Here is a 22578-nt window from a genome sequence, read left to right as displayed (position 1 = left end):
TGATGTAGTTTATGATTAGGAAGGTTAGGAGACCATTTTTTTTAGAAAAGCAGCCCAGAGGCAGCTTATAGTAATGGAGCAGGAAAGAATAGTGGTTTCTGAGATAATTTATTGTTCCAGTCTCAACATCTTTCTAGAATAATCTGAACCTCCAGTTGTCATTTTTATGCGAACTCATTTCTCTTTATTTTATTGCAGAGAGTTTGACATGTGCATCTACATAAACAGCTTTTTGTACCAAAATCCTACAAAAAACCTCAAAAAAGCTTGTGGTTGTGTTAATTTTGTGTTTGTAATTGTGAGGTTTTCCTTCCTGAATAAATGCAGTCAAATATAAGATTTATTTTTTCTTCTTTTAGGTGATTTGGAAGCACTAAGATGTAACAAACCCTTCACATTTTGCCGATAAGTACAAAAATACTTTCTTTAGAAACTCTGGGAGAAAAAAAAATCAAACTCCAGCACATCTTCACTGTTTATTTAATTTACTCCTTTATTCTGTGTTCTTGCCTTACATTCAGTTCATAGAAAATACATTCGGACATGACACCTGCTCTGAAAGTGCCAGCTTGTCAATGAAAGCCAAACCCAAAAACAATTTAAAGCATGAAAAGAGAAACATCTTCTCCCACTTGTTCATAGTCATACAAATATTTCTGAAGTGTCATCATCCTGTACTATAAAAATATAGTCATATACTGAAAATGGAAGTCAGGTGAAGTCTTTTGACTATTAGTCAGTAGCTAGTGTTCTTCATTTGATTCTTGTTAATATTTATTTGTATACATATGGCAAATAATCCAGAGTACCTCTACTGATGTCTAATGACTAATTTTCTAGAACTGCTTTTTAAAAAATTTAATAAAGTGGAAATCCGCTTTAAGAGCTTTCCTTAAAAAAAACTAAAAAAAACAAAACCCCTACATTTGCATGTAAAGATGATCTCCAGCCTACAGAGTGACTGTGATAACTTAGGTGATCTTTGGGGCAGGTGTTGCACAGTCCAGTGCTATTTGGATTTCATTTTTTTGCATCCAGTGTTCAGAAACCCCATCCCCCAACAAAAATCAATGTTTTCAGCTTGTGCAGCGTACACCAGAAATAAATAAATATGAAGGACATTAATCAATGAAAAGAAACTCCAGATCTACTTTGAAAGCAAATAAAATGTTCTTAAGTTCAAGATGAAACTGAGATGAACTATTGTCATCATTCTCTAAACAATATCTCAGACTAGGTGTCTGAGTTTTTAGTGAAAGAGCAACTGAAAATGTTGACTTTCCTTTAATACTCGTTTTGTACAAATGAGGCTTTTTAATACTCTTTGCAATACTGTTTTCTATGACTTGTGCCAAATGTTGCTGGAAACACATCAGCACCAGGGAAACAGCTGGGAAGAGAAGCTGCACTGAGGTCACAGCTTTTGTACCTTTTTAGTATTAAGTTAGTGTTTCCCAACCCTGGTCCTCCAGGCACACTACCCTGCATGTTTTAGGTATTTCCTTGCTTCAGACCAGCTGATTTCAATCGATGACTGATTGCAGTTCAGCAAACGCCTGTTAATCAGTTGAGTCAGGCACATTAAAGCAGGGAAACCTCTAAAACATGTAGGACAGTGTGCCTTGAGGACCAGGGTTGGGAAACACTGTAAGGCATGTGCACATGCCTACAGAGCACATGTGCATAGAGCAGGGAATAAAGTGGCTTTCATACAGGAAAACACAAATATTCCCCAGAAAATAAAAGAAGTAGGTCTGAATTAATAACTCTTGCAAAACAATTCAACTGGAAATCAAAAACAGGGGATCAGAAACAATAAATACAGAAGCAGATGTGTCATCACTACCTAATCCAGAAAAACGTCTGGGAAAAAAAAAATCTATTTAAGCCTTCAATCCGAGGAAAACAAAACAAAAAAAAAAAAACGTGTTTCAGAGTCTGATGTCCACTTAACAGGAGGGAAAAGAAACTAAAAACGATTCACATTTATCATCTTGGCATATATTCTGCAGGAACTCCGGACATGTTCCTTTTCTTCAGAGCAGCGTCTACGGTCCTGATCAGCTCGTCAATGTTCGCTCGCATGTCCGGAGTGTACGGGTCGTACTCGAGCTTCCGCAGTCCCGATCGCTTGAAGTTTCCATCCTTCTGGCCCTCGACGCAGAGCAGCCGGTCCTCTGAGACTTTCAAGTCCAGGAACTGGACCATCCCCTTGAGGTGGGAGAAAAGGTCCCTCTTCAGCTCCTCAAAGTGAACCACGTGGACGTTCTTCCCGTACGTCAGCCAGTCCAAGGTGTGAGAAGCCCACCAAGGGGCGTAGTTCTTCACAAACTCAGGCCACTCTGCAAGACAAAGCGGATAAACAGGCTGTGAACGTCAATGAAACGTAAAAGTATAGAACTTTAATCTGAAATGTCGCCGTGACATACCTTTCAGTGTAGTATAAATACGATTTATGATTTGATAACTGTAGCTTAAAGCTAAAACCCAAACTTCAGTTTCTCAGAAAAATTTTATACCAATAATTACATCTTTGTAGAAGTATTATGAATGATAACAGAGAAGTGCAACCCACCAAATAGGTTTAGTTTACGAGAAGAAAAAACAGGTAGACTGTCTGGATTGTTGCTCAATGATTCAAAGTTCTTTTAGATGAAAGCAAATTTCACGTCTTGCGATTTATTGAGGTGCAGCTGTAACTATAGCCGGGCAGTGATAATTTAAAAATATTCTTCCCTTTGCACTACTTCACAGTTTTTGGTTTTCCACAGTTGCTTTATCAGATTGTACCCTTTACTTAACCTGGATGAGCGGAAGAGTGTGTGAGTAAAAGGGGAAATGAGGAGATTAGAGCAAGATAATGGTGTCATTTAAACTCTCAGGTCTGGTGCAATTTTTGGGCAGGGTGTGCAAAGTAGTTCCTGAAGTGTCAAGTAGACATTTCAGTCATCAGTCAAACTGCAGCTGAACTTCACTGAAAAACCTCGCCTGCAGGAGCCGTGTGCCGCTTCAGAGAGAATCGCTGCTGCTGCTGCTGAGAGGCTGACATTAAAGTTTAAAGCCTGCTGAGTCTGCAGAGATGTCCCAAAAACCAATGACTGGGGCAACTTTAATATTGCAATAGGAGGGTTAATTATTTTTGTCAAAAGTGTATAAAGGATGACCAGACATTAATTTAAAACCTAGAAAATGACTTCAATTTAAAATGTAAAAAAAATTTTGGAGATGAAACTAAGAAATAAGATGTAACCCAGGCAAACGTTTGGGTAATCAGAAAAACTTTTTTTCAGTTTATTTCATTTTTGTTAGTCTTTCTCTACTTAGATTTACAATAATAAACAAAATTAGATTTTTTTTATTTTAAATTATGTGTCCTCATTTCTAGCCCTTGATGAGCCCTTGAGATCTTTGAGTCTCATGAATTTCCGGTCAGATGGCTGAAGAGGAAGCTCAGCTCCAAAAAAGGGGAACAACTACTGCAGAAATAAAAATGTTTAAACATGAAGAAGACGAGAGGGTGAGATGGAGTTGTTCTGGGTCGAGAATGAAGTCAGAATAACGAAAATAATTTTTATTCAGAAATAACAAGCACTCTTTTTCTAAATTTTTTTTCTCTACAAATTGTTTCTGGTTTATGTTGAGCTACACTTTGCAGGCTTTCATAAACTTTCCTTTCATGGAGAGATGAATCCTTTAAGTTGTGCCTACTTGTAAGATAAAAGGATGAAAACACTGTGAAAAGAGAAACTAAAGAGAGCTACTGCATCCAGACACATCAGGATAATTTATGAGGTCATTATTTTCTTCGTTGTGAGCTGAACGTCTCCTCTCCCTAACCTCTGTCTCAAAGAGCGCTTCTTCATCATCCTCAAACCACGACCTTCCTATGCTTCTTTTACTATAATGTTGGAAAGAAATTAAGTCAATTCCTTTGTTAAACCACTCCTGGACCACCACCACACGAGTTTTTCCTGGAATAAGAAGACAAAATATTCTTATTCCAACTGATTGCAATGAGAAAGTTTGGTCAAAAAACTAGAAACTGGACAAACTCTGAGCCTCCATCAGAGCATTGCATACGTCTGACAACTCAATGTATTGAGTAAAGCCATTTAAAGTGTGAATATGAGGAACTTGGGAACCACAGGACCATACTGGTTCTGTTTTCTTTTTTTATTGCGTTTTCCTTTTTCAAGAGAAACCAGAGCTGAAAATACAAGGAAACCAAAATAAATGTAACTTTTCCTGTGAATATCCTGTTTATAGAGCCTTGCAAAAACATCCAACCCTGTGAAAACCTTTACAGTTTGTCACATTACCTCTAAAAACATCAACGTGTTTTACTGAGATTTTATATGAAGTACGCAGAGTTGTCCAGTGGAAGGAAAAGTATATGTAGAAATTGTGGCAGTGCTCCTGGATCAATATTTGTGGAACCAACGTTGCCTGCGACAGCAGCTGTAACACCAGCAGAATCAAAGCATGATGCTGCCTCCCGACTTTCCACTTCAGTGTTTGAAATGCAGAACAAATGCTGCATTCTGTTTTATTTGGGGGCAGCAGGGTAGAGGGAACAGACATGCATGATACAAAAAGTATAAAGCCTTGTATACAAGGTATGTTTTCAGTGAACAACGGTGAAAAAAGGTGAAAGGATACCAATGCCTTTGGTGTAAAAAGCAGGTTGTCAAAATTAGACTACTTAACAGAATTAAACGCCAAACAAGGGAAATAAGTCGGTGTGATTCGTAAGACATGGCTTTCGAACTAAACTGCTCCATGTTCATAAGTATCTGACTTTATGAGGCCAAGATGAAGTGAATCAATGTCAGTAACTTCATCTGAACCCGCCTCACTGTGGGCCTCAGACGAGCGTATCAAATCATACACGGCTCTGTACACAGTCTCATGCCGACACTCTGACTGGAGTCATTCTCTCTATTTGAACTGGCAGCTGTCAAAAAGAAAAAAACTTTCTGTGTACTGATGTCACTGCATGATTTGCCCAACAACAAAAGGAGGAAACACTCATTGGGAATGGCAGGCCAAATGTGCTGATGCGCTGACAAAGAGAGACAACTGCTGGGTAGGCAACTCTCCAGCCTCTGGAAAATCAATTGAACCTCACAAAAAGCTGAAGAGACGGCACATAAGTGAGACAAAACCAGCTGTCATGGTTACTGAGACGCAGCGGGGAGGGTGGATCTGGAGAGACGATCATCACCCATGATGTGGGAAATATGAGGGATATCAAAGCAAATTGGGATGAATTTAATCTGTAAAATTGTCATGATGAATGAGACGGGGGCTCAGGGCGTTGACTTGACTGTACTGATTCGCTATTATGCTGTTGCAAAATGCACAGAGACTCATGAAATAAGACAAAATGTTCCCACACCAGGCAGACAGGGTTTTCTGTGGGGTTCCTTCTGCTTGTGATATGTAAATACAACTTTCCAGTCTACCAAAAAATATTCAAACTCCATTTGTAAAGTTATAGCCACAAACTTCAATGTTTTAAATGTGACTGGATGCAACAGATCAACACAAATGAAGCAGAAGCCCAATGATACATTATTTATTTTATTTTTGCCTTTTTCTTTCCTCCCACAAAAAAAAAATGGCCACTGATTTTCAAATGGATTTGGTGTAGGCTTTGACTGGGCCATTCTTGATTAGTTCATTATAGTGGGGATTCTTTCATTTGTGTGGACACTGAAAGTGACAGCTTCAATGCAGCTATTGTATTTTATTGAACTGAGGCAGCCTTTAGTGCCATCTTGCGGAATAAGCTAAACCAGGGATGTGAAATAAGCTAAACCAAACTGCATGAATTCAATGTGTCTTGCTTCAACACAAGAGATTCAAATAGCAGAAGATTTTTTTTAATTGCATGGAGCAGATAAATTGTGAAAAGTTACAGAATTACATGTCTACTTTGTCAAAAATCAGCAGTTTTTTGGGGGGGATGAATCAGGTAATTTTTGGTGACTGGGCATAAGGATTTTGCTGACAAGTGAACTCAAATAACTCCCCAGAAAAGTTCAGTGGACACTGAGCAACAAATTTGACCAGTTCAAATCGGTAAAACAAGTTCACACAGAAACATTTTCTCAGGATCACTAGTCAGGAGTTTCCTGTAAATTGATATTTGATCAGACTAAGAAACTTATTTCAGTTCCAGTTATGTTATTGACATAATGGGAACACAGACGAGCTGATACAGCAAGATCTCAGTAAATGTTACTGCCACATGTCTCACCTTTAAGGGTATCTAAAACTTTTTTTTTTTTTAGCTTTGTGCTGTTTTTTTCAAGCATCACATGTAGTGGGCATTCAAATGTAAAACAACTCCAAGAGTCTACAAAACATGAATGGTGGTGAATTGATGACAAAACACTGACAAAAGCTGTGGCTTTCTGGTTGGTTGTTTCATTTCTCTAAAAGGTAAAAATCATGTGCATGTTTTAGCAACAATCTTAGATAAAAAAAAAACCTTTGTCTTGGGTTTGACCCACATTTCCCTAATTTCTTCACCACCCTGCGTCACCATGAGTCATAACTTAACCTCGTTGTTATTCTACCATCTTTATGAAAAAAAAACCCCACAAAGCTCACACCCGCAGTTTCTCTCATATCTATTCATAGACTCTCTAAATTATTAATATGAACCTCAGTTTTCCGTAGTTTACCTTTTCCCTTCCAGTGGGCCTGCGAGGCAAACCCAACATGCCCACCATATTTGCGGTTAAATTCTGCCATCAAGGCTTTGTAGGGGTTTCGGATCATGAGGATGCTCGAATCAAAGGTTTCGATCTCCTTCTTGCCGCTCTCGTGTGTCTTGATGCAGATCGTCCTCCCGCTCCGCCAGTGGTCACGTTCCCCTTTAAAGCCTGTGAAACGATGAAAACCAACAACAAAATGCATGAAACACCCAAAAGTAGAGCTTTACATTATAATATCACATGCTGAGTTGTACCTTTGTTATAAAGGGAACCGTCAAAGTAATAGCTGCCCGTGTAGAAGCCGGTGGCGAGCTCTATGAGGTGGCGAGCCCAGGTGTTGCCGGCGCCTGGGAAACTGGCGAGCGCCACCAGCTGCTTAGTGCGAGCAGAAAGGAAGTGTCGGTCCATGCAGCGATTATCTGAGAGCACAGAGTAAACAAGACAAATTAATCATTTGTTGTACAAAAACACTGATGCATTATCTAGATTTATTGAGAGACACGAGCTAAAATAGTTTCTAACCGTCAATTATTGCTCATTAACACAATAAAACCACAACCAGTCATGGTTGTGGAAATAATGACACCATTTTAGAGAAGGTCAAAGTGGTGATATTTTTCATTTGCGTGGGGGTGTTATTCTCTCTAATAGTGCCAAGTGATGTTTCAGTGTAATCACACTTGAGTTACGATAAATGTTGGATTTGGAGCAGGGGATGAAGTAGGAGTTCAACTTCTTAAGACTTCACGTCTAACTTCAGCTTTTTTGTCCTTCCGTCTTCACATTTAATTTATTCTGCTTTGCTTACTGAACAGCATTTCTGCTTATCTAAGCCACAGCTGTCTGGTGTCCTAAGAAAACACTGCCTCAACAACACAGACAAACACTGCTGGGGAAAGAAATATAAGGAACTTGTTTACAAAATGCTTCTCCATCCTTCTATCACTTTTTACAAAAAAACAGGAAGAATTATATTTTACAGAAGCACACAAATCTGGTCCACTCAGGAAAATTAGAACAATTATGCAGGACACAGATTATTTCATAATTAATTTTAATTATATAAATATTGGGTTTCGTTTCTGATGTTATGATTGTTTTAAATCACAGTTCATATTAAGAATACATTTCTTCCTGAATGGTGAATGCACTGAAATTCTTCTCTTTTAATTTGATCATTTGTCTTAGGCCCTATTTTAACCCTCCGGTGGTCTTAGCCTGACTCTCAGGAGGAGAGCAGAAAATGTCACGGACAGCAGGGAAGCGGGGGAGTTGTCCCGTCAGACTGTCAGTTCCCGGAACAAACAAAAAAAAAGTACTTGTAAAAGCGCTCACGGGGTCAAGGCCGGACCGCGCACAGAGTAAAAACCTTGTGGAGTCTAAATTAACCTGTCTCTTAAGACTGCAGGAGGATTAAGGAAGCCTAATCTGAAGCCTCAATATTAGATAATTACAAGCTCTAACACATACTAACATTTTCAGCAAAGATCTTTGTAAAGGCAGTTTATCAACAAATCCATTCTGGTCAGGTTGTTAGTTAGGCCATTGCACTGAGTCTGCATTAGTAAAAGTTTTAAATGACACTTGGTTGAACAATACTTTTCATGCTTTTCCCTTTATTTATGTTATTAAGTTTCAGGGCTGTGTTTGATACAGTGCACCCTCAAAATACTGGCTGATACGGAAACAGGTGGCATAATCTGGTACTGTGGTTAATTGGTTAATCTATGGTTAATTTAGTGTCATTTGGCATTTCTTAATCTGATCAAATAAAGATTGTGTGAGGTTCTTCAGGGCTGAATTGTTGGTTATAGATTATAGATTACAGATTACAGCGTGTTAACAGATTATTATCCTATACAAACATAAATTCAACTTTATTTTTCTGTGGCACTCATAGGCCACAATGTCAGGGAGGACATATCTCATAGAAGATTTTTGTTTTGGTACCAAAAATATAAGGTCAGAGATTAAATAAACTCAATGCATTCAGGTCTAGAAGAAAACTAGAGAGGTAGAGATGCTTTTAGGACTGATGCAGCTTTTCCATTAAGGTCATATCTTATTTTCCTTTGTTTTCTTTCTCGCCAGTTTATTTGTCTTTATTTAGCATTTTAATGTTTCTTTTGTTTTACGTAATTCTTGATCTTGCTTGCCACAAAAAGTTTTTTTAAATAAGTGGATTTACAGATAGAAGCGTTGAGGAAGAAGATGTAAGCTTGGTAACACGCCAACATATAGTAACAAAGCAATGAGTCAGTGGATATTCACCCTCCAGCACTGCAAAAAGTCAGAGGTCAGAAGTTTGATGCCGTAAGCAGGGAAAATTCTACAACACTGGATTTCATAAATAATCGTTTCCATTTTTTCCTGTCTGTTCCTGCATTATTATTTAAAATTGATCAGTTTTGAGGTCTTTGCTGTGAAGGCCTTGATTCAAATTGACTTACCAAACAAAACTGAATTCTAAGATATAATGTCAGCCAGTTAACTTTTAGCTTTTTCGCTTTGTTTTCTAGCAACTACAAAAAATTTCTATTTTCATCGTCATATTTTCTTTTGTCTCTTCGTGAAGTATGCTCAAAGTCAAAACTGAATGTTTCAGAAGAAAAAGCCACATGAGAACACAGTTTCTGCCATGTAGCGCCATTTATCAGTGTCGTAGTCTGTGTGTGTGTGTGGATGGTGATACATGTGACAACAGGCAGATAGAAAAAAAAATATTCCAGAACGCCAGCTCAAGGGAGGCCTCTTAATTAACCCTGAGCAGAAATAATGCTGAACTGTGTTAGAAAAATTGCTTTATTTTACACAAATATATGTGGTGTTTTGCAAAAGCATTCGAAAGTAATAAGTGAGATTTTCTTTGCAATGGACAAACAGAGCCTTATTGCAAAGTGGAAGAAAAATTATATGTAGTTTTCAAAATGTTTGCAAATAAAAGAAGAATCAGTACTTTGTAGAGTTTGCTGCAGTTACAGCTGCATGTCTTTCAGTTGTGTCTACACGGTTTGCACATTTAAAGACAAAAATTCTTCTTTGGATTTAAGTTTGAACCTTGAATACATGCATTTATATGTTTGATCTAAACCTTTTAATTGCACCTCTGGCTTTATGTTTAAGACTGTTGTCTTACAGGAAGGAATACCTCCACTTCAGTCTCAAGTCTTTTGCTGCCTCTAACAGGTTTTTTCAAAGATTACACTATGCAGTATTTAGGATCATCTACATTCATGTCAACACCGACTGGTTTCTCTATGCCTTCAAAGGCAAAGCACACCCACAGCATGACGCTGCCACCGTGTTTTGCAGTGGGGGAAGGAATATTCATGAAAAAGTGCAGAGCTAGTTTTTCACCACAGATCATTTTGCATCTTTAATTTTGGTCTCTTTTGATCAAACACCTTCTTCCACATGCTCGCTGTGACTATAGCCTTCTTTTAAAAACAACTCTTTTTTCCCATTTTCCAGAAAGGCTAATCTTTTTTTCTCACATGAGCCACAGGTTTCTGCATCTGCAGCATGTTGCAGAATGATGCTGTGATTAAAAATGTCTTTGCTTAGCTTTTCCTTTTAAGTGGAGAGTCTTGTCTTGGTACATTTGTCGTCGGGCTGTACTCTGTTGTTGGATGATAGACACCAGTGCACCGTAAGATCTTTTAGGAATTTTTTAGGGGTGTCAAAATAAAGGAGGAGTGAATACAAATGCATGACACACTTATTTGCAAAAAGAAATGAAAACTATGCCTAAATCTCCTTGTAGCATAAAATGTACCATATCATAATCTTTTTGAAATTTGAATCATAATCTAAGTCAGAAAATGTTCTATTCAATTAAAATAAGATGCTGTGTAATGCTGCATGCACTGCATTATTCTAACCTCGTGCATTAAAAGCAGTGAAACTGTTAGCTTGACAAAAATACCAAGAGTTGAAAGTCCGCACAGGATGTGGCGAACACCTCTTCTTCGCCGACAATCCTCTGTTCTCATCTTTGCACTACAAACTGCTAGTGACTGCAGTCAAGAGACACCAAACTCTACCTTGAACCTGTGTCTGGTACACCACAAAGAAGTTGTCATTTCCACAGCTCTCAAACTCCTCTCCGGGGCACCGGTAGAGACACATGTCCTCGTCCTCCAGCTCATGAAGGGAGAAGAGAGGAGTCGGGAAGCCGCAGTAACATCGCTCTCCAGCCAGAGCTGCCAGCGATTTCTCCTGAGGTACAACAAACAGCATTATGACAGCGAGGACAGACCCACACAGTGCACAAGCACACACACACACACACATACACACACACACACACACATAAGCGGCACCCACTCACCCTCTCTGTGCACATGTCCACACACTTGTCCACAGACATGTTTTGGATGACAGCGCTGAAGGGAAGAGCTGCTGTGACATTGTCTGGCCGGTGAAAACAGCCCTTGAAAATGGCACTGCCATCTAAAGGAGACAAAAAACAAACCGGGGTGTTACTCACCACCACAGGACAAAACACACAGCGGCGAGTCCAGCTTTCTGGTTACTGAGCACAGCCTCCCTAAAATCGCTCCCAGCCATTGACCCTTGATGATGAGATCCCACCGGGACTCTCCGCCAATCCACCGAGGCCCTGGCCTGGCAGTAGACAAAAACACTGACGGTGCGTACAACCCTGCTGTGTGATGGTGACCTTTAACCACAGACCCTCCCTGGGAGCTGATGGATGCACCGTGTACCATCAAAACAGCGAAGAGTCTTTTACGTCCTTTTGAGATCATGTTTTGCTCTTTGAGTAAGACGACGGCGTGCCACTTAAGAGTTTCAGGCTCGAAATAATTCCAGGAATTTCTTTTTCTGTCATTTCTGGAATGAAAAGCTGAGTTCAAGATGAACGCTTCGGCTTTATAACTAAATTGTTCTTTTTAAATGATTAATCTTCATTCTTTTTGCCGTAGTTGTAATTGCAGTTCTGGTTATGTTTGCTGTTAAAGCAAGAGCAGCAAATACTATCACATCACTTTGTCTGATAAACTCTTTTCAACATTTCTTTAATTTTATTTCCTCTTTAATTGTTGCTTTAAATTTCAGCGCTTTATACATAAACAATGCATGCTGAAAATGTTGAAAAAATATGAAAGCCATAGCTTGCATGCGGCTAAAAACCCAAATAGCCACAAGAGGACATTTATTTTGTTTCCTCATTTATGCCTGGAACAAGCCTCACATGATGCAGATGCAGGCGAGAGGTGAATGAAAAGCTTGCGCAGCATTTCGGTGGAAGACAAACACGGGAGCCGAAAAGCAGAAATGAAAATAATCAAGGAGAAGACAACAACATGAGATGTGTTAGATTTAAGATAAACTGTTTTGATTTGATAAATGTGAAACCAGATGGTTATTTGACAGATGAGGAAAAAGAAAAAGTAAAGAGAAAAGAGGATGTGCAACGTCAACCTCAGCTTGAGGCAGCGGACATTTTTAGACTTCAAAGAAAAAATCTTAACCAATTAAGAATCAAACAAATCCAAGTTTTAGGCGGCTCGATTCAAATGACGTTTTACGACCTAATTTAAACTTCAATAGCACGTAAAAATAAAGCATTTTCCTCTCCAAACAGTCAGTAGTTTTCCTGCCACATTGCAGCGTTTCAGCGGCAGGCAGCAAGCGTTTAGCATGCAGAGCACGGCTGGCTTCATAGCTAGAGCAGTTCTCCCGGGAAAGAGGGAAACAACAGTGGCCAGCTCCCAACTGTCCAAAAATAAAACAAATATTTCCACCTCCAAAGTAGACGTGGATGCCATACGCATCCGTATGGCATCTTCTGCATTTATGACAGATAATTCAGGTTTGTTTATGCATTTCCAAAAAAGAATAAAAATAACACAATATTTTAAACCCAGAAAACCTAAAAACCCTAATTTAGAAAAAGAAACATGAACAGACATTTGAGTTGCCAATACCAAAATAGTAATTTAATCACATATGCTGATAACAATGATATAGGGTCTCTAGTGGCACCGCCTGGAAATTTTCTGCTGCAATCACAGAAAATTAGTTCTTGACAAAAAAAACACATAATTTTTGCTTAAATGTGTTGAAAGAAAGTGGTTCTCCTTCCTTTCCTCAGGACATAATCTGCACCTTTACTACACAAAACAAACCCAAAGAAGTAAACAGGTGGAGAAAATACATTTTTCCTTAGTGACAAAAAAACTGTCTCGCCGTTGGAAACTCTTTCTGCCCCAGGATTATAAAACAACTACAATCTTAGATTTAGGGGAAGAAACAACAGCGCTGAGAGATGCCTAGACAATACAGTTTATGTCATAACTCTAATGGAAACCTCAAGCAAAGAGTTTCCAGCCAAACCGTGCCTCAGGTGTTGCGAATGAGAATAAAGCTTATCAAGTAAGAAAATGCTTTTCTCCACAGCGGTTTTCACTTACGACGCGCCCTCTAACACAAAAAGTCTAACGTCCAACAATCATACTAAATGTGCTCTCCAAATCATCTTTCTCAATGCCAGTGAGCACCAGGCGTCCCTGGCTGCCATGTGAGGGAGAAGGTCCACCTGCAGGCTGCAGCTACGGGGAGGAGCTTCGTTGAAAAGGCAACGCTTGGTCACACCGCTCGTTTTCTGCTGCCGTGGAAGATTAAACGATTTCTCAAACGTGCATGGAAAAAAATCAAAGCAACACTCTAGATATGTTTGATGTTAGCTCAAAGAAGTAAATTTGACATAATACTGCCCCTTCAAAGGAAATCTCCCTGCAGCAGGTCATTGTGTTCATCATCAAAACCTATAACAGAATGTAAACAGTCCCTCAGGCAAAAGTAAAGAGACAAACCAGAAAATCTTCTTGACTCAGCATGAGCTGCATCCACAGTGAGGAAAGGCGGCAGGTGGAGGACTTAACTCACTCCGTGTTTTTATTTTCTTTGCGTTGCACAGCAATGAGCACGTCTGTACATTGGCTCTGAAAAATGTATCTCCTTATTTTTATTATCCCCGGCACGCAGGTGGCAGAGTTTAAATATTTAAAGTAAAAACTTTACAGGTTGCACATAAATGCGAAGAAGTGTCTCACATGAAGTTGAGCTAAGAAAACAATGTTGATTCGTTATTATATTATAATGTTGCAAGACTGATCCTCACTTCATGAACTCAAATTGAAGTTAGAGATTTTGTCATTGCTAACTTTATAATCAGCTTTTGACTGCGTTCTCTGCTGCTTTACGTTTATTTTGTTTCGTCACATTTTTTTTAACCCTCACAAATTCTATGACAATTTCAAGCATCCATCTCTACCCACATATCCTGGCAGGGCCATGGGGGCTGGAGCCTATCTCCAGCTGTTACTGCGTGAGAGGCAATTTTAGATATAAAAAAGGAAAAATAACCATTGTGACCTACAACACAGGCCATCACTTGGCTTTCCTGTGTGAGGCAGAGACTCACAGCGGCGCGCCGACTCCTGGCTCAGCTCCAGCCTGTAGATGGAGAGTCTGTTGGCTCCTCCACACGTGTTGCTCTTCTCTCCCTTACACTCCATGTTGCATTCGCTCTCTGAAGCGTTGGGCGCCTGGATCTTGTGCCCGCAGAAGCACTCTGCTCCAAACTCCAGACCTGCATACATGTACCCTCTGGAAGAAAGGAAAACAGAGAGGTTCAAGTGTTTGCTTCGAGCCTTCGTCATGTTTCTTAATCCTTCCTGAGCCGATATATTTTATCCCTCTGAACCACAGAGTGAGCTGTAATCGATAAAAACAAACACATGGTGCACCGGTGATGCTGAGGCAAAAAAATGGAAATGTATTATAGTAAAAGACCTCCTTCTGCTGGCGGAAGAATTAGCTGTGCTGCATCCTCTGCAGGCCTCTAGGACAAAGCCAATTATAGGTGCGTGGCTTACACAGAAACCGAATCACACAAGGTCACCTGTCTCCTTCCTTTATGAAGGATTTGACTCCCAAAAGACCTCTCAGATGCAATTAGACGTTTAACATAGCTCAGACACGGGATGAATCCCCTGAGCTGTCAGTCATACTCAAACCTCTGTGTGCTGCTGTGTGCCGCACCTCATTTGTTTGTCTGTTTTTATTAACCTGCTGCCCTGGGAGACAGACAGGCGGCAAGAGACGCAAACTGAGAGAGAGGGGAGTCGAAAACAAGCATCTTTCTTCGCTCCTGCTCTCAGCTCTGCGAGGCAGTGATGGGTGTAATTTAATGCATTTGATAGAGCCGTCCCCGGGATTCCACAGGGGAGGAGAAAAAGAGGTGAGAGGAAGATGGTGCGGCAGCAGGGATGGGGAAGAAACGAGTGGCGAGATAGAAAAGCAAGCACAGATTTTTTCTAAACCAAAAAGGAGAAGATAAATCTTTGAGAACTGGGCCGAGCGGGCTTTCCTGGCCAATACAGATTTTTTGGTTTTGTTTTGAGGTCTCAGAAATGAAAAGTCAAAAAAGCGGCAGAAACCAGAAATTAATGATTTACAAGATTATCCTCATTTATTCATCAAGCGTCTTTAATCGATCCATAAAACGGCATCAAAGTGCATGCTGCTGATTATTAAATTAGTTTAAATGCTTTTAAGAAATAAAAGTCAATTTCTCTATCTTTATAAAAGTAGCTATATTATTTCTGCATCTTAAGTTAACACATCAGTTAGTCAAAAGGTAAAACTTAATTTTTGTGTACATATATTAAACAGTTTTGTATTTTAACTCTTTGAATGCTTGAAGCTATAAAACCCTATAACTTAGTTTAGCTGAACATTTACTGCAAATGCCCTGAGACAGACTGGCGACCTGTCCAGGGTGACCCCGCCTCTCTCGGAACGTTAGCTGGAGACAGGCACCAGCAACCCTCCTAACCCCAATAAGGGACAAGGGTGTAAAGAAAATGGATGAATTTACTGCAAATTTGAAACTATCTCATTCGTCAACCGCACTTTTGGAATTTCATTAACGTTTTCATGATATTCTAACTTGGTATTCAGGTATTTGTTTCATTTTTAACGAACTACGATGGGAAATGTTCTGTGGGATGTTTAATAGAAAACCATCTGGCAAAACAATCTCACTTTCAGGTTGACGTAACATTTCAGATAATTTCAGTAACTTTCTTAAAGGTTGCTTTATTTGTAAAAAAAAAAAATTGATGTGGATCACAGTGAAACTTTAGATGGGAAAACTGCATTTAATGTCTTCAATACTGTATTAGCATTGCACTATCAAGACTTTTTAGATCTATGATGTCAGATCCTCATTCACTAATATCACTGTCAATGATGTCATTATCTCAGCATTAGATCTTTTGTTATCTTACCACCTCTGATGCAGTATAATTAATAAAGTACTCTGCTTAACGTCTCTTATCTTGTTGCAATTTCAGCATTGAAAAAAGATAAATACCAGTAAAAGATGAGGGTTGTGTTGTTTGCCTGAGTCGTACCTTTCAGCACAGTTGTCCTGGCAACGAAATACAGTCATTTTTTTGTAGTCAAAAAAAGACACTCCTCTCAGGGCTCTTTTCTGAGTGTCATCAACGTAGCAGCCAATGTACTTTGCTGGAAAAGAATCAAATATAAATAAATGCCAGTAAGAAAACGACAAACGTACAGTCAGATTTAGCATTCATACATCATTCCAGAGCAGATGCACTTTAGATACGGGGAAAGGACATGAAAATGTTTTACAAAAGCATCATAAGTAAGAAATATCCGACCAACAGTGTGGTTTCTTTCCAAGGTTTCACAGTATAAAGACACACAAACTGGGGCAGTCACTTCATTTATTTATGACACACGTCTCCTTCTAGTGGCCTGTAGCCGCAGCGGCAGTCATCTGGCTGCATTCCTCAGACGTGTGAATGGGGGCTGGGCTCTGCAGAGCGAAACGCTGACCCTTACGCAGCTTCTTGCCTTTAATAAAAAACAATCTTCTCCAATTTAACCGGTCAGCACAAGCTGCACCAAGGAAGCGGAGACCATCTGCGCCGTACCTCCCTGAGCCTGATAATGTCCAGATGAGGGGGAAAGCCCTGCATTAGTTTAATTGTTATGGCATTTAAGCAGCCTGTGGTGAGCTGCTGCAGGCTGTAATCCTCCTACGCTACTATTGTTGAGCCGAAAAATAATCTGTGACGAAGTGCTGATTAAATGCTTTGCATGTTTGGACTCAGAACAACACGAGCACAAAGGGATGATACTTCAGACGCACCTGATTGCGCCCTGCTGAGTCATGTTTGTGTTTTAAGCATATCTATTCTCTAGGATTCGCCTCTAACTTTCACATGGGACATATGCAGCATTCTGCTCTTTTGCAGCACGCAGCACAAAAATCTACTGAAGCCTGCATGGTGAATCACATTATTTCCTCACACCCTGAGAGAGGGACGGGGTTTCGGAGTACAGAGAGGAACGTAACTTCTGGTGTAACGTACGAGTGTTTCCAGGCTGCAAAGTGTGATGAGAGCTGCTGGATGCATGAGGAACAACAAACGCTTTGAAGCTATTAATTACTCCATCATCACATTCAGCTGCTGTCCCAAACGGTTAGCATTAGAGAAACAAGGAAGCGAGGGAGGGGCGAGCGAGACTGAGAGCTTCATTTCATCAGATAACCCTAAGCTTCCGCATACACCATAAACATGTTGGTTTTCTCGTCCTTGAGCTGGGAGAGATATCGCTCGGATCTGTTGCAGCTAGAAAAATATTCTTCTTTTAGATTCTGCTCTGCGTGACACAGCGGGGCAGGTTACTGTGACTCAGAGGGTTTCTAGATGAATAAAGTATTTGCTTTCTTTTCTGGCTTGACCTCCCTCACACTCCCAGATGTTCAAGGCTTTCCCAGGAGTTCAAAATCAGCAGCCCGACTTCGCAGGTTCTCTCTTCCAGCGCTAAAGCAGAAGGAAGACACTTCCAGTGCTGCGAAAAGGTCGTCTTCCGAAGAGATTTCTTCTGTTTTTGCTTTGTTTTTGTTACATTGTTTGAGGCAATTAAACTGATGTCAGTGTCAGACGAGGAAGACCCAAGTAAATACAAAATTAGTTTTTCAAGTCAGTTTCATTTATCAAGGGACAAAAACCAACCAAATCAAATTATAAGCTCGTTGGACATCGGGATTAGTATTTAAGTGAATGAATTTTGACCTAAGTCATGCCACAAAATCTTAGTAAGATTTAAGTCTGGACTTTGACAAGGCCATTTTCTTCATTTCTTTTTCTGAGTCAATCAGAGTTGGCTCAGAAACCATGTTTTGTTTCATGGTTTTAATGACTTAAAGTGTTTTTTTTTCTTTTTAGAACAAGAGAAAAAATACAATGTAATGAAGCTAAGTTATTAGCCTCACCTACAGTCAAGAAATATCAATAATGACCAAAAGATACAAGTCGAATGCCTTTCTTCACTAAAGAAACATGACTCAAGAGACAAGACAAGTTTAGGCAGCTAAAAGTAGAGATGCTGATTTTTGCATCAAAGTCAGTTGAGGCAGTTTGGGTATTTAATAAGGGTGCATTCTGGGTGTTTATTCCTGAGCATATCTGCAAAGAGACCCTCTGTCAGACCCAAAACCTTTTGGAGGGATTACATATTTCTTCTGGCCTGGGAATCCTTTGGAATCCTCCAGCATGGGCTGCAGAGCAGAGCAATGCCTGTGTTTCGTTCAGCTACCCCTCAGCTTAGGCAGGTGGTAGACTATGATATTTAGTATTTTTTTCTGTAAGGCTGTGTTAACTTTCAAAAAGTTTCACGCTGGTTAACAATTTTTTTTTAAATGGCTGCAGGTTCTTTGACAAAGTAGAATTTCTGAATCCTATGGAAAATGGAAGAATTACTGAGAGGTGCGTTGCTTTTTATCTCGGTTAGGAATTCAGAGATGCATTAATAGATCAAATATATGTTTTACTTTTACTTGATCTACAGAAGTAAAACTAGATGTTTTGCTCAAATAAATGCCAAATATCAGAAAAGTCATCTGCCTACCAGTCCAGCTGTAAATAAACCAAATTTTTAATAATGTCTTTTTTAGTTTTATTGAGAGAATAAACAAAGTCCCCACTTTGTTTATTCTCTTTGTTTATAAAAAATTATTTCAAGGTAGCCTTTGTCCTTCATTTAACAATCCGTCATAAAACTATCTTTTCTATCCAAAAGTATTTAAATTTTGGTTTGATTCATGATAACGACAGCTTAAACTAAAGCCATTTCAAATAATTAAGTAATAAAAATGTGCTCTTCTTAAAATCAAAATTTTCCCTTCCTGTGCACTCTCAACATTTACTGATAATGAATTTGGCATGACCTGAGGAATTTTAAATTATTTGTGGAGATTTTAATCATTTATTCACAATTCTCCAATTAGACATTGAACAACATTTTTACAGTACCGAAATGTTAGGTAAAAATGTAAAGGAAAAAAAAGTTTTTCTGTCATAATATTTAGATTAAAAAGCAAATCAAACATGTAAATCATAATCTAACTGCTGATCCTACCATAATCTATCATTGCCCTTATTATGGTTATAAGAATGTTATCTATACAATTTTTTATTGTTCTTTTGAATTTTAATACATACACTTAAGCAAAAGTACATAATAAGAACATCTACAGAATCCCAAAGCGAGTGTAACAACTTAATGTTTGCTGGTTATTTGGTTATTGCATTTTAAATATTTGTAAAGCTGCTTGATTTGTCTTCCTTTTAGCAAGGGTGAAATATCATAACCTTCTTTCAGCCACCTGACTGGCAGTGTGCAGCAGCAACGGAGGGGCAGCAAGGCATTACCCACTGCTTTGCAAAGCCACAAAACTCTGGCAGATTCTCTGATATCTCATTAAAATGTCTTTAAATTATAGAAATGTCTGGAAACTGCAGCCGCCAAACAATAATTATTCACATAGTTCCTTTGAAATATACATGGTAATAAAGCATATGCTTTTCAAATTATTTAGAGAAGAAATAAAAACAGCATAAATTTCAAAAACCCAGACTGGACTTAGTGCACAACTGTTGTCAATGTGAACCCTTACCCAGATTTTTGTTTTTGGGTAAGAATGCTAAGAAGACAAAACTGAGGATACCATCTGAAGAGCTATTTTTACTTCAAACATTTTGCCATACAAGCTTAAAGGTGTCAGATCTGAAGAGGCAACCTGTCCTCAAAGCAGAAACCTCTGTTGTCACACATCACGTCTCATGTGAACCCAGGGTTTACATGTAAACAGGCTGCATAGCAGCCTGCATTAATCCCATATCAAATTGCAATTCTTACATGCATGTCCCCGTTTAGATGCTGCCGTAGTCTCGTTTGGCTGAATATGTGCCAAAGCAAAGCTCCAGCTAAGGACAGAAACTGGGATCCTTGCAGGATTTACACAGAAAAAAAAAAGAAATAAGACAGAGGACTTAACTGTTATCTCACCTCACTCTTCACAGGTCTTTCAGAAGACCAAATAAGGCTTTCAGTTCCAAGCTGCATGGATGCTGCAAAGATTTTTGAGCATCGGTTTTGCAATAGGATGAAGTGGGACACGATCTGCATGTGCGCTTGCCAATTCACCCATTATTATGAGTAGGTTTTGCTCCACATCCTCATAACTCTCCCACCGGGTATTGTTCTTGTTTTCTTTGCACACTAAAGTCTAACTCTGGAACACTGCAGATGTTTTTGCACCTGTTTTAAACGTTGCACTCTCCGTATAAGGGAATTTGTTGTACTCTGGGATTATATAACTGAAACAGTAATGAGACAAAGTAACAGGCAGAGTTTTTTCCTCACCTCTTCCATCGTCTACGTCTTTGGCATTGCGTCCTTTCAGAGCTCGATTCCAGCTGCTGGTGTAGTCTCCCCCTCTTCCCGCCATCTTGTAGTCCCCCTGTCCGCTCTTCCTCATCCAACGAGGTCCAAACCTCCGACCGGATCTGCGCGTCTCCTTGAACACCCTGCTCATGATGCCAAGCCCCCGAGTGTCCGATGACGAAGCCCGGCCGCCCGCCTCCGAAGCCACGACAGAGTCACGGCCCCCTCGGGCGCCGGGACCGCTGTCCCCGACGAAGCCGGAGTGCAGGAAGACGAGGCTCCCTGCAGTCAGGTACAGCAGGATGAGGGAGAAGAAGCGGACAGGTTTCCTGCAGAAGTATCGCTGTATCCTCAGGAGAGGCTTGGCCATGCTGGCTCCCTCTGCCTCTCAGATACACTCTCACAGTGAAGAAAACTCATAAAGCAGAGGAATCAATACCAGCCCTCACTCCGCTCCCATCGCACAGACCCACTGGGCATTAAGGGGAGGAAAAAAAGTCTGTCAAAGTGTCTTAATCTCATAGGAAGGTCATCCAAGCAATCACATGACTCCTCGCTCATGTACGAGCCTCCAGCCTCATGAGGGAGATGCTCTGCATGGGTGCACCGGGCCTCTCTGCAGAATGCGTCCACGTGAGAGTCCGAGTCCGTTCCCACCGGCAGCCCGGCCCTCACAGCCGGCTTACAGGGCCATGGCAATGAAAGGTGAGTGGCTCGCACTGAAAAATGATCTCTCAACGCTGCTTTCACTCCAGCTATCAGCCTCACTGAGATGCCACACCAGCACTGCAGCGGCACTTTCTCCCACGCTGCGTGGAGGGAAGAGGGCTTTATTTACCAGCCGAGCCGAGATCCTTCGGCTTTGTGAGGCCGGCTATTTACCAAGACGCTTCGGACAGAAGAGGGTATGACTCACAGTCTGCGGTAAAGATGCACATACACACCTGGAGAAACGAGAATAGAGAGACATGAGATGAGAGTTTTGAAGGAAAACAATAACAAACATTAAAATTCAGCAGCTTTACATTAATAAAATGTTCCTTAAAAACAAAGATGGACTTGTCAGGATTTTCATGACTAGCTTTAAAGTCTGACCTAATTGAGTGGGATTATTTTTATTATTCTATAACATGTAAGAAAAAAAGAAGAATGTGCAACAGGATGTTTGATAAAGGTTTTGAATCCATCAAAAAGTTAGTAAGTGAAAGAGTATTTTCTAATTGTGCAGTAAAGCATGAGTCACTCATTAAAGTGCATCAAAGTATTTAGAAAACAGTTGAAATTCTTAGTTTTGATAGAGAAACATGCTGTGCATGGAAACATGATGCATGGTTAATCATAAAAAATTATTATACCACTGCTATAAATAAATAAATGAATAAATAAATAGTGCTTCCTTGTAGTTACCAGAAAATGTTTTCTTATTTTTCATTTACACCCAGTAGCATGAAGAAAATAATGAGAAAGCATGTGTGAATAGCATGCAATTAACATTATAGACATTTCCCTGTTTGAGGTTCAGAGTATTGCTCCATCCTTTGGTAAACAAGGTGAAGCTGCAAGAAACAACAAACAGAAGCCTGTGCAGCATTTTTACTAACGTGAAATCTGAGGACTGTCAGAAAAAAAAAATAGTTTAAAACATAAATCAGTAAGATTGGAAATGAAGGCACGAGAGCCAACAAAGAATACGAGGGTTAAGTATCTGGGTGGCTATGAAAGCCCATAAGCAACTAAAATACAAGCTCTTATAGATGGTTGTTTACTTTTCATATTTCTGTTCAGATTTACTGATAACAGCCTCGTCTCTTGTCCTTTTCCCTCTTTTTTTGTTGACTTTGAAAATCCTCCCTCAAAGGAGTCTCTGTTCTGGGACGGGCTGCGAAGGCTACAATTGGGAGGGGTAATGCAACACTTCACAAGGTCACAGAGTTTTCCAGAACACTGGAGAGGACACGTCGCAGCCTCAAGGCTTTCTGTCCGCCCTGGGACAAACCTGCACAGTTTTTGTTACCTGAAACCTCAGTGGCTCTGCAAACATCCCCCCCTCCTCTTG

At 39.9% G+C, this 22578-nt stretch overlaps 1 protein-coding gene across 1 annotated transcript in view; it reads right to left on the bottom strand.

The window, feature by feature from the left end:
• Positions 1-461: 461 nt before the first annotated feature.
• wscd2 (WSC domain containing 2) overlaps positions 462-22578 on the bottom strand; it is a 53178-nt gene continuing 31061 nt past the window's right edge. Inside the window, exons 2-9 of the mRNA XM_008418658.2 lie at positions 20502-21466; positions 16172-16286; positions 14176-14360; positions 11056-11177; positions 10769-10943; positions 6980-7144; positions 6693-6893; positions 462-2342 (exon numbers count right to left, since the gene is read on the bottom strand). Of these exons, the coding sequence (XP_008416880.1) occupies positions 1990-2342; positions 6693-6893; positions 6980-7144; positions 10769-10943; positions 11056-11177; positions 14176-14360; positions 16172-16286; positions 20502-20892 (1707 nt within the window). The 5' untranslated portion in view covers positions 20893-21466 and the 3' untranslated portion in view covers positions 462-1989. The remainder of the gene's footprint in view (positions 2343-6692; positions 6894-6979; positions 7145-10768; positions 10944-11055; positions 11178-14175; positions 14361-16171; positions 16287-20501; positions 21467-22578) is intronic.

The sequence above is a fragment of the Poecilia reticulata genome, linkage group LG9 (assembly GCF_000633615.1).
Source record: "Poecilia reticulata strain Guanapo linkage group LG9, Guppy_female_1.0+MT, whole genome shotgun sequence".
Taxonomy (NCBI): Eukaryota; Metazoa; Chordata; class Actinopteri; order Cyprinodontiformes; family Poeciliidae; genus Poecilia; species Poecilia reticulata.
This window is presented reverse-complemented; position numbering and strand designations above follow the sequence as displayed.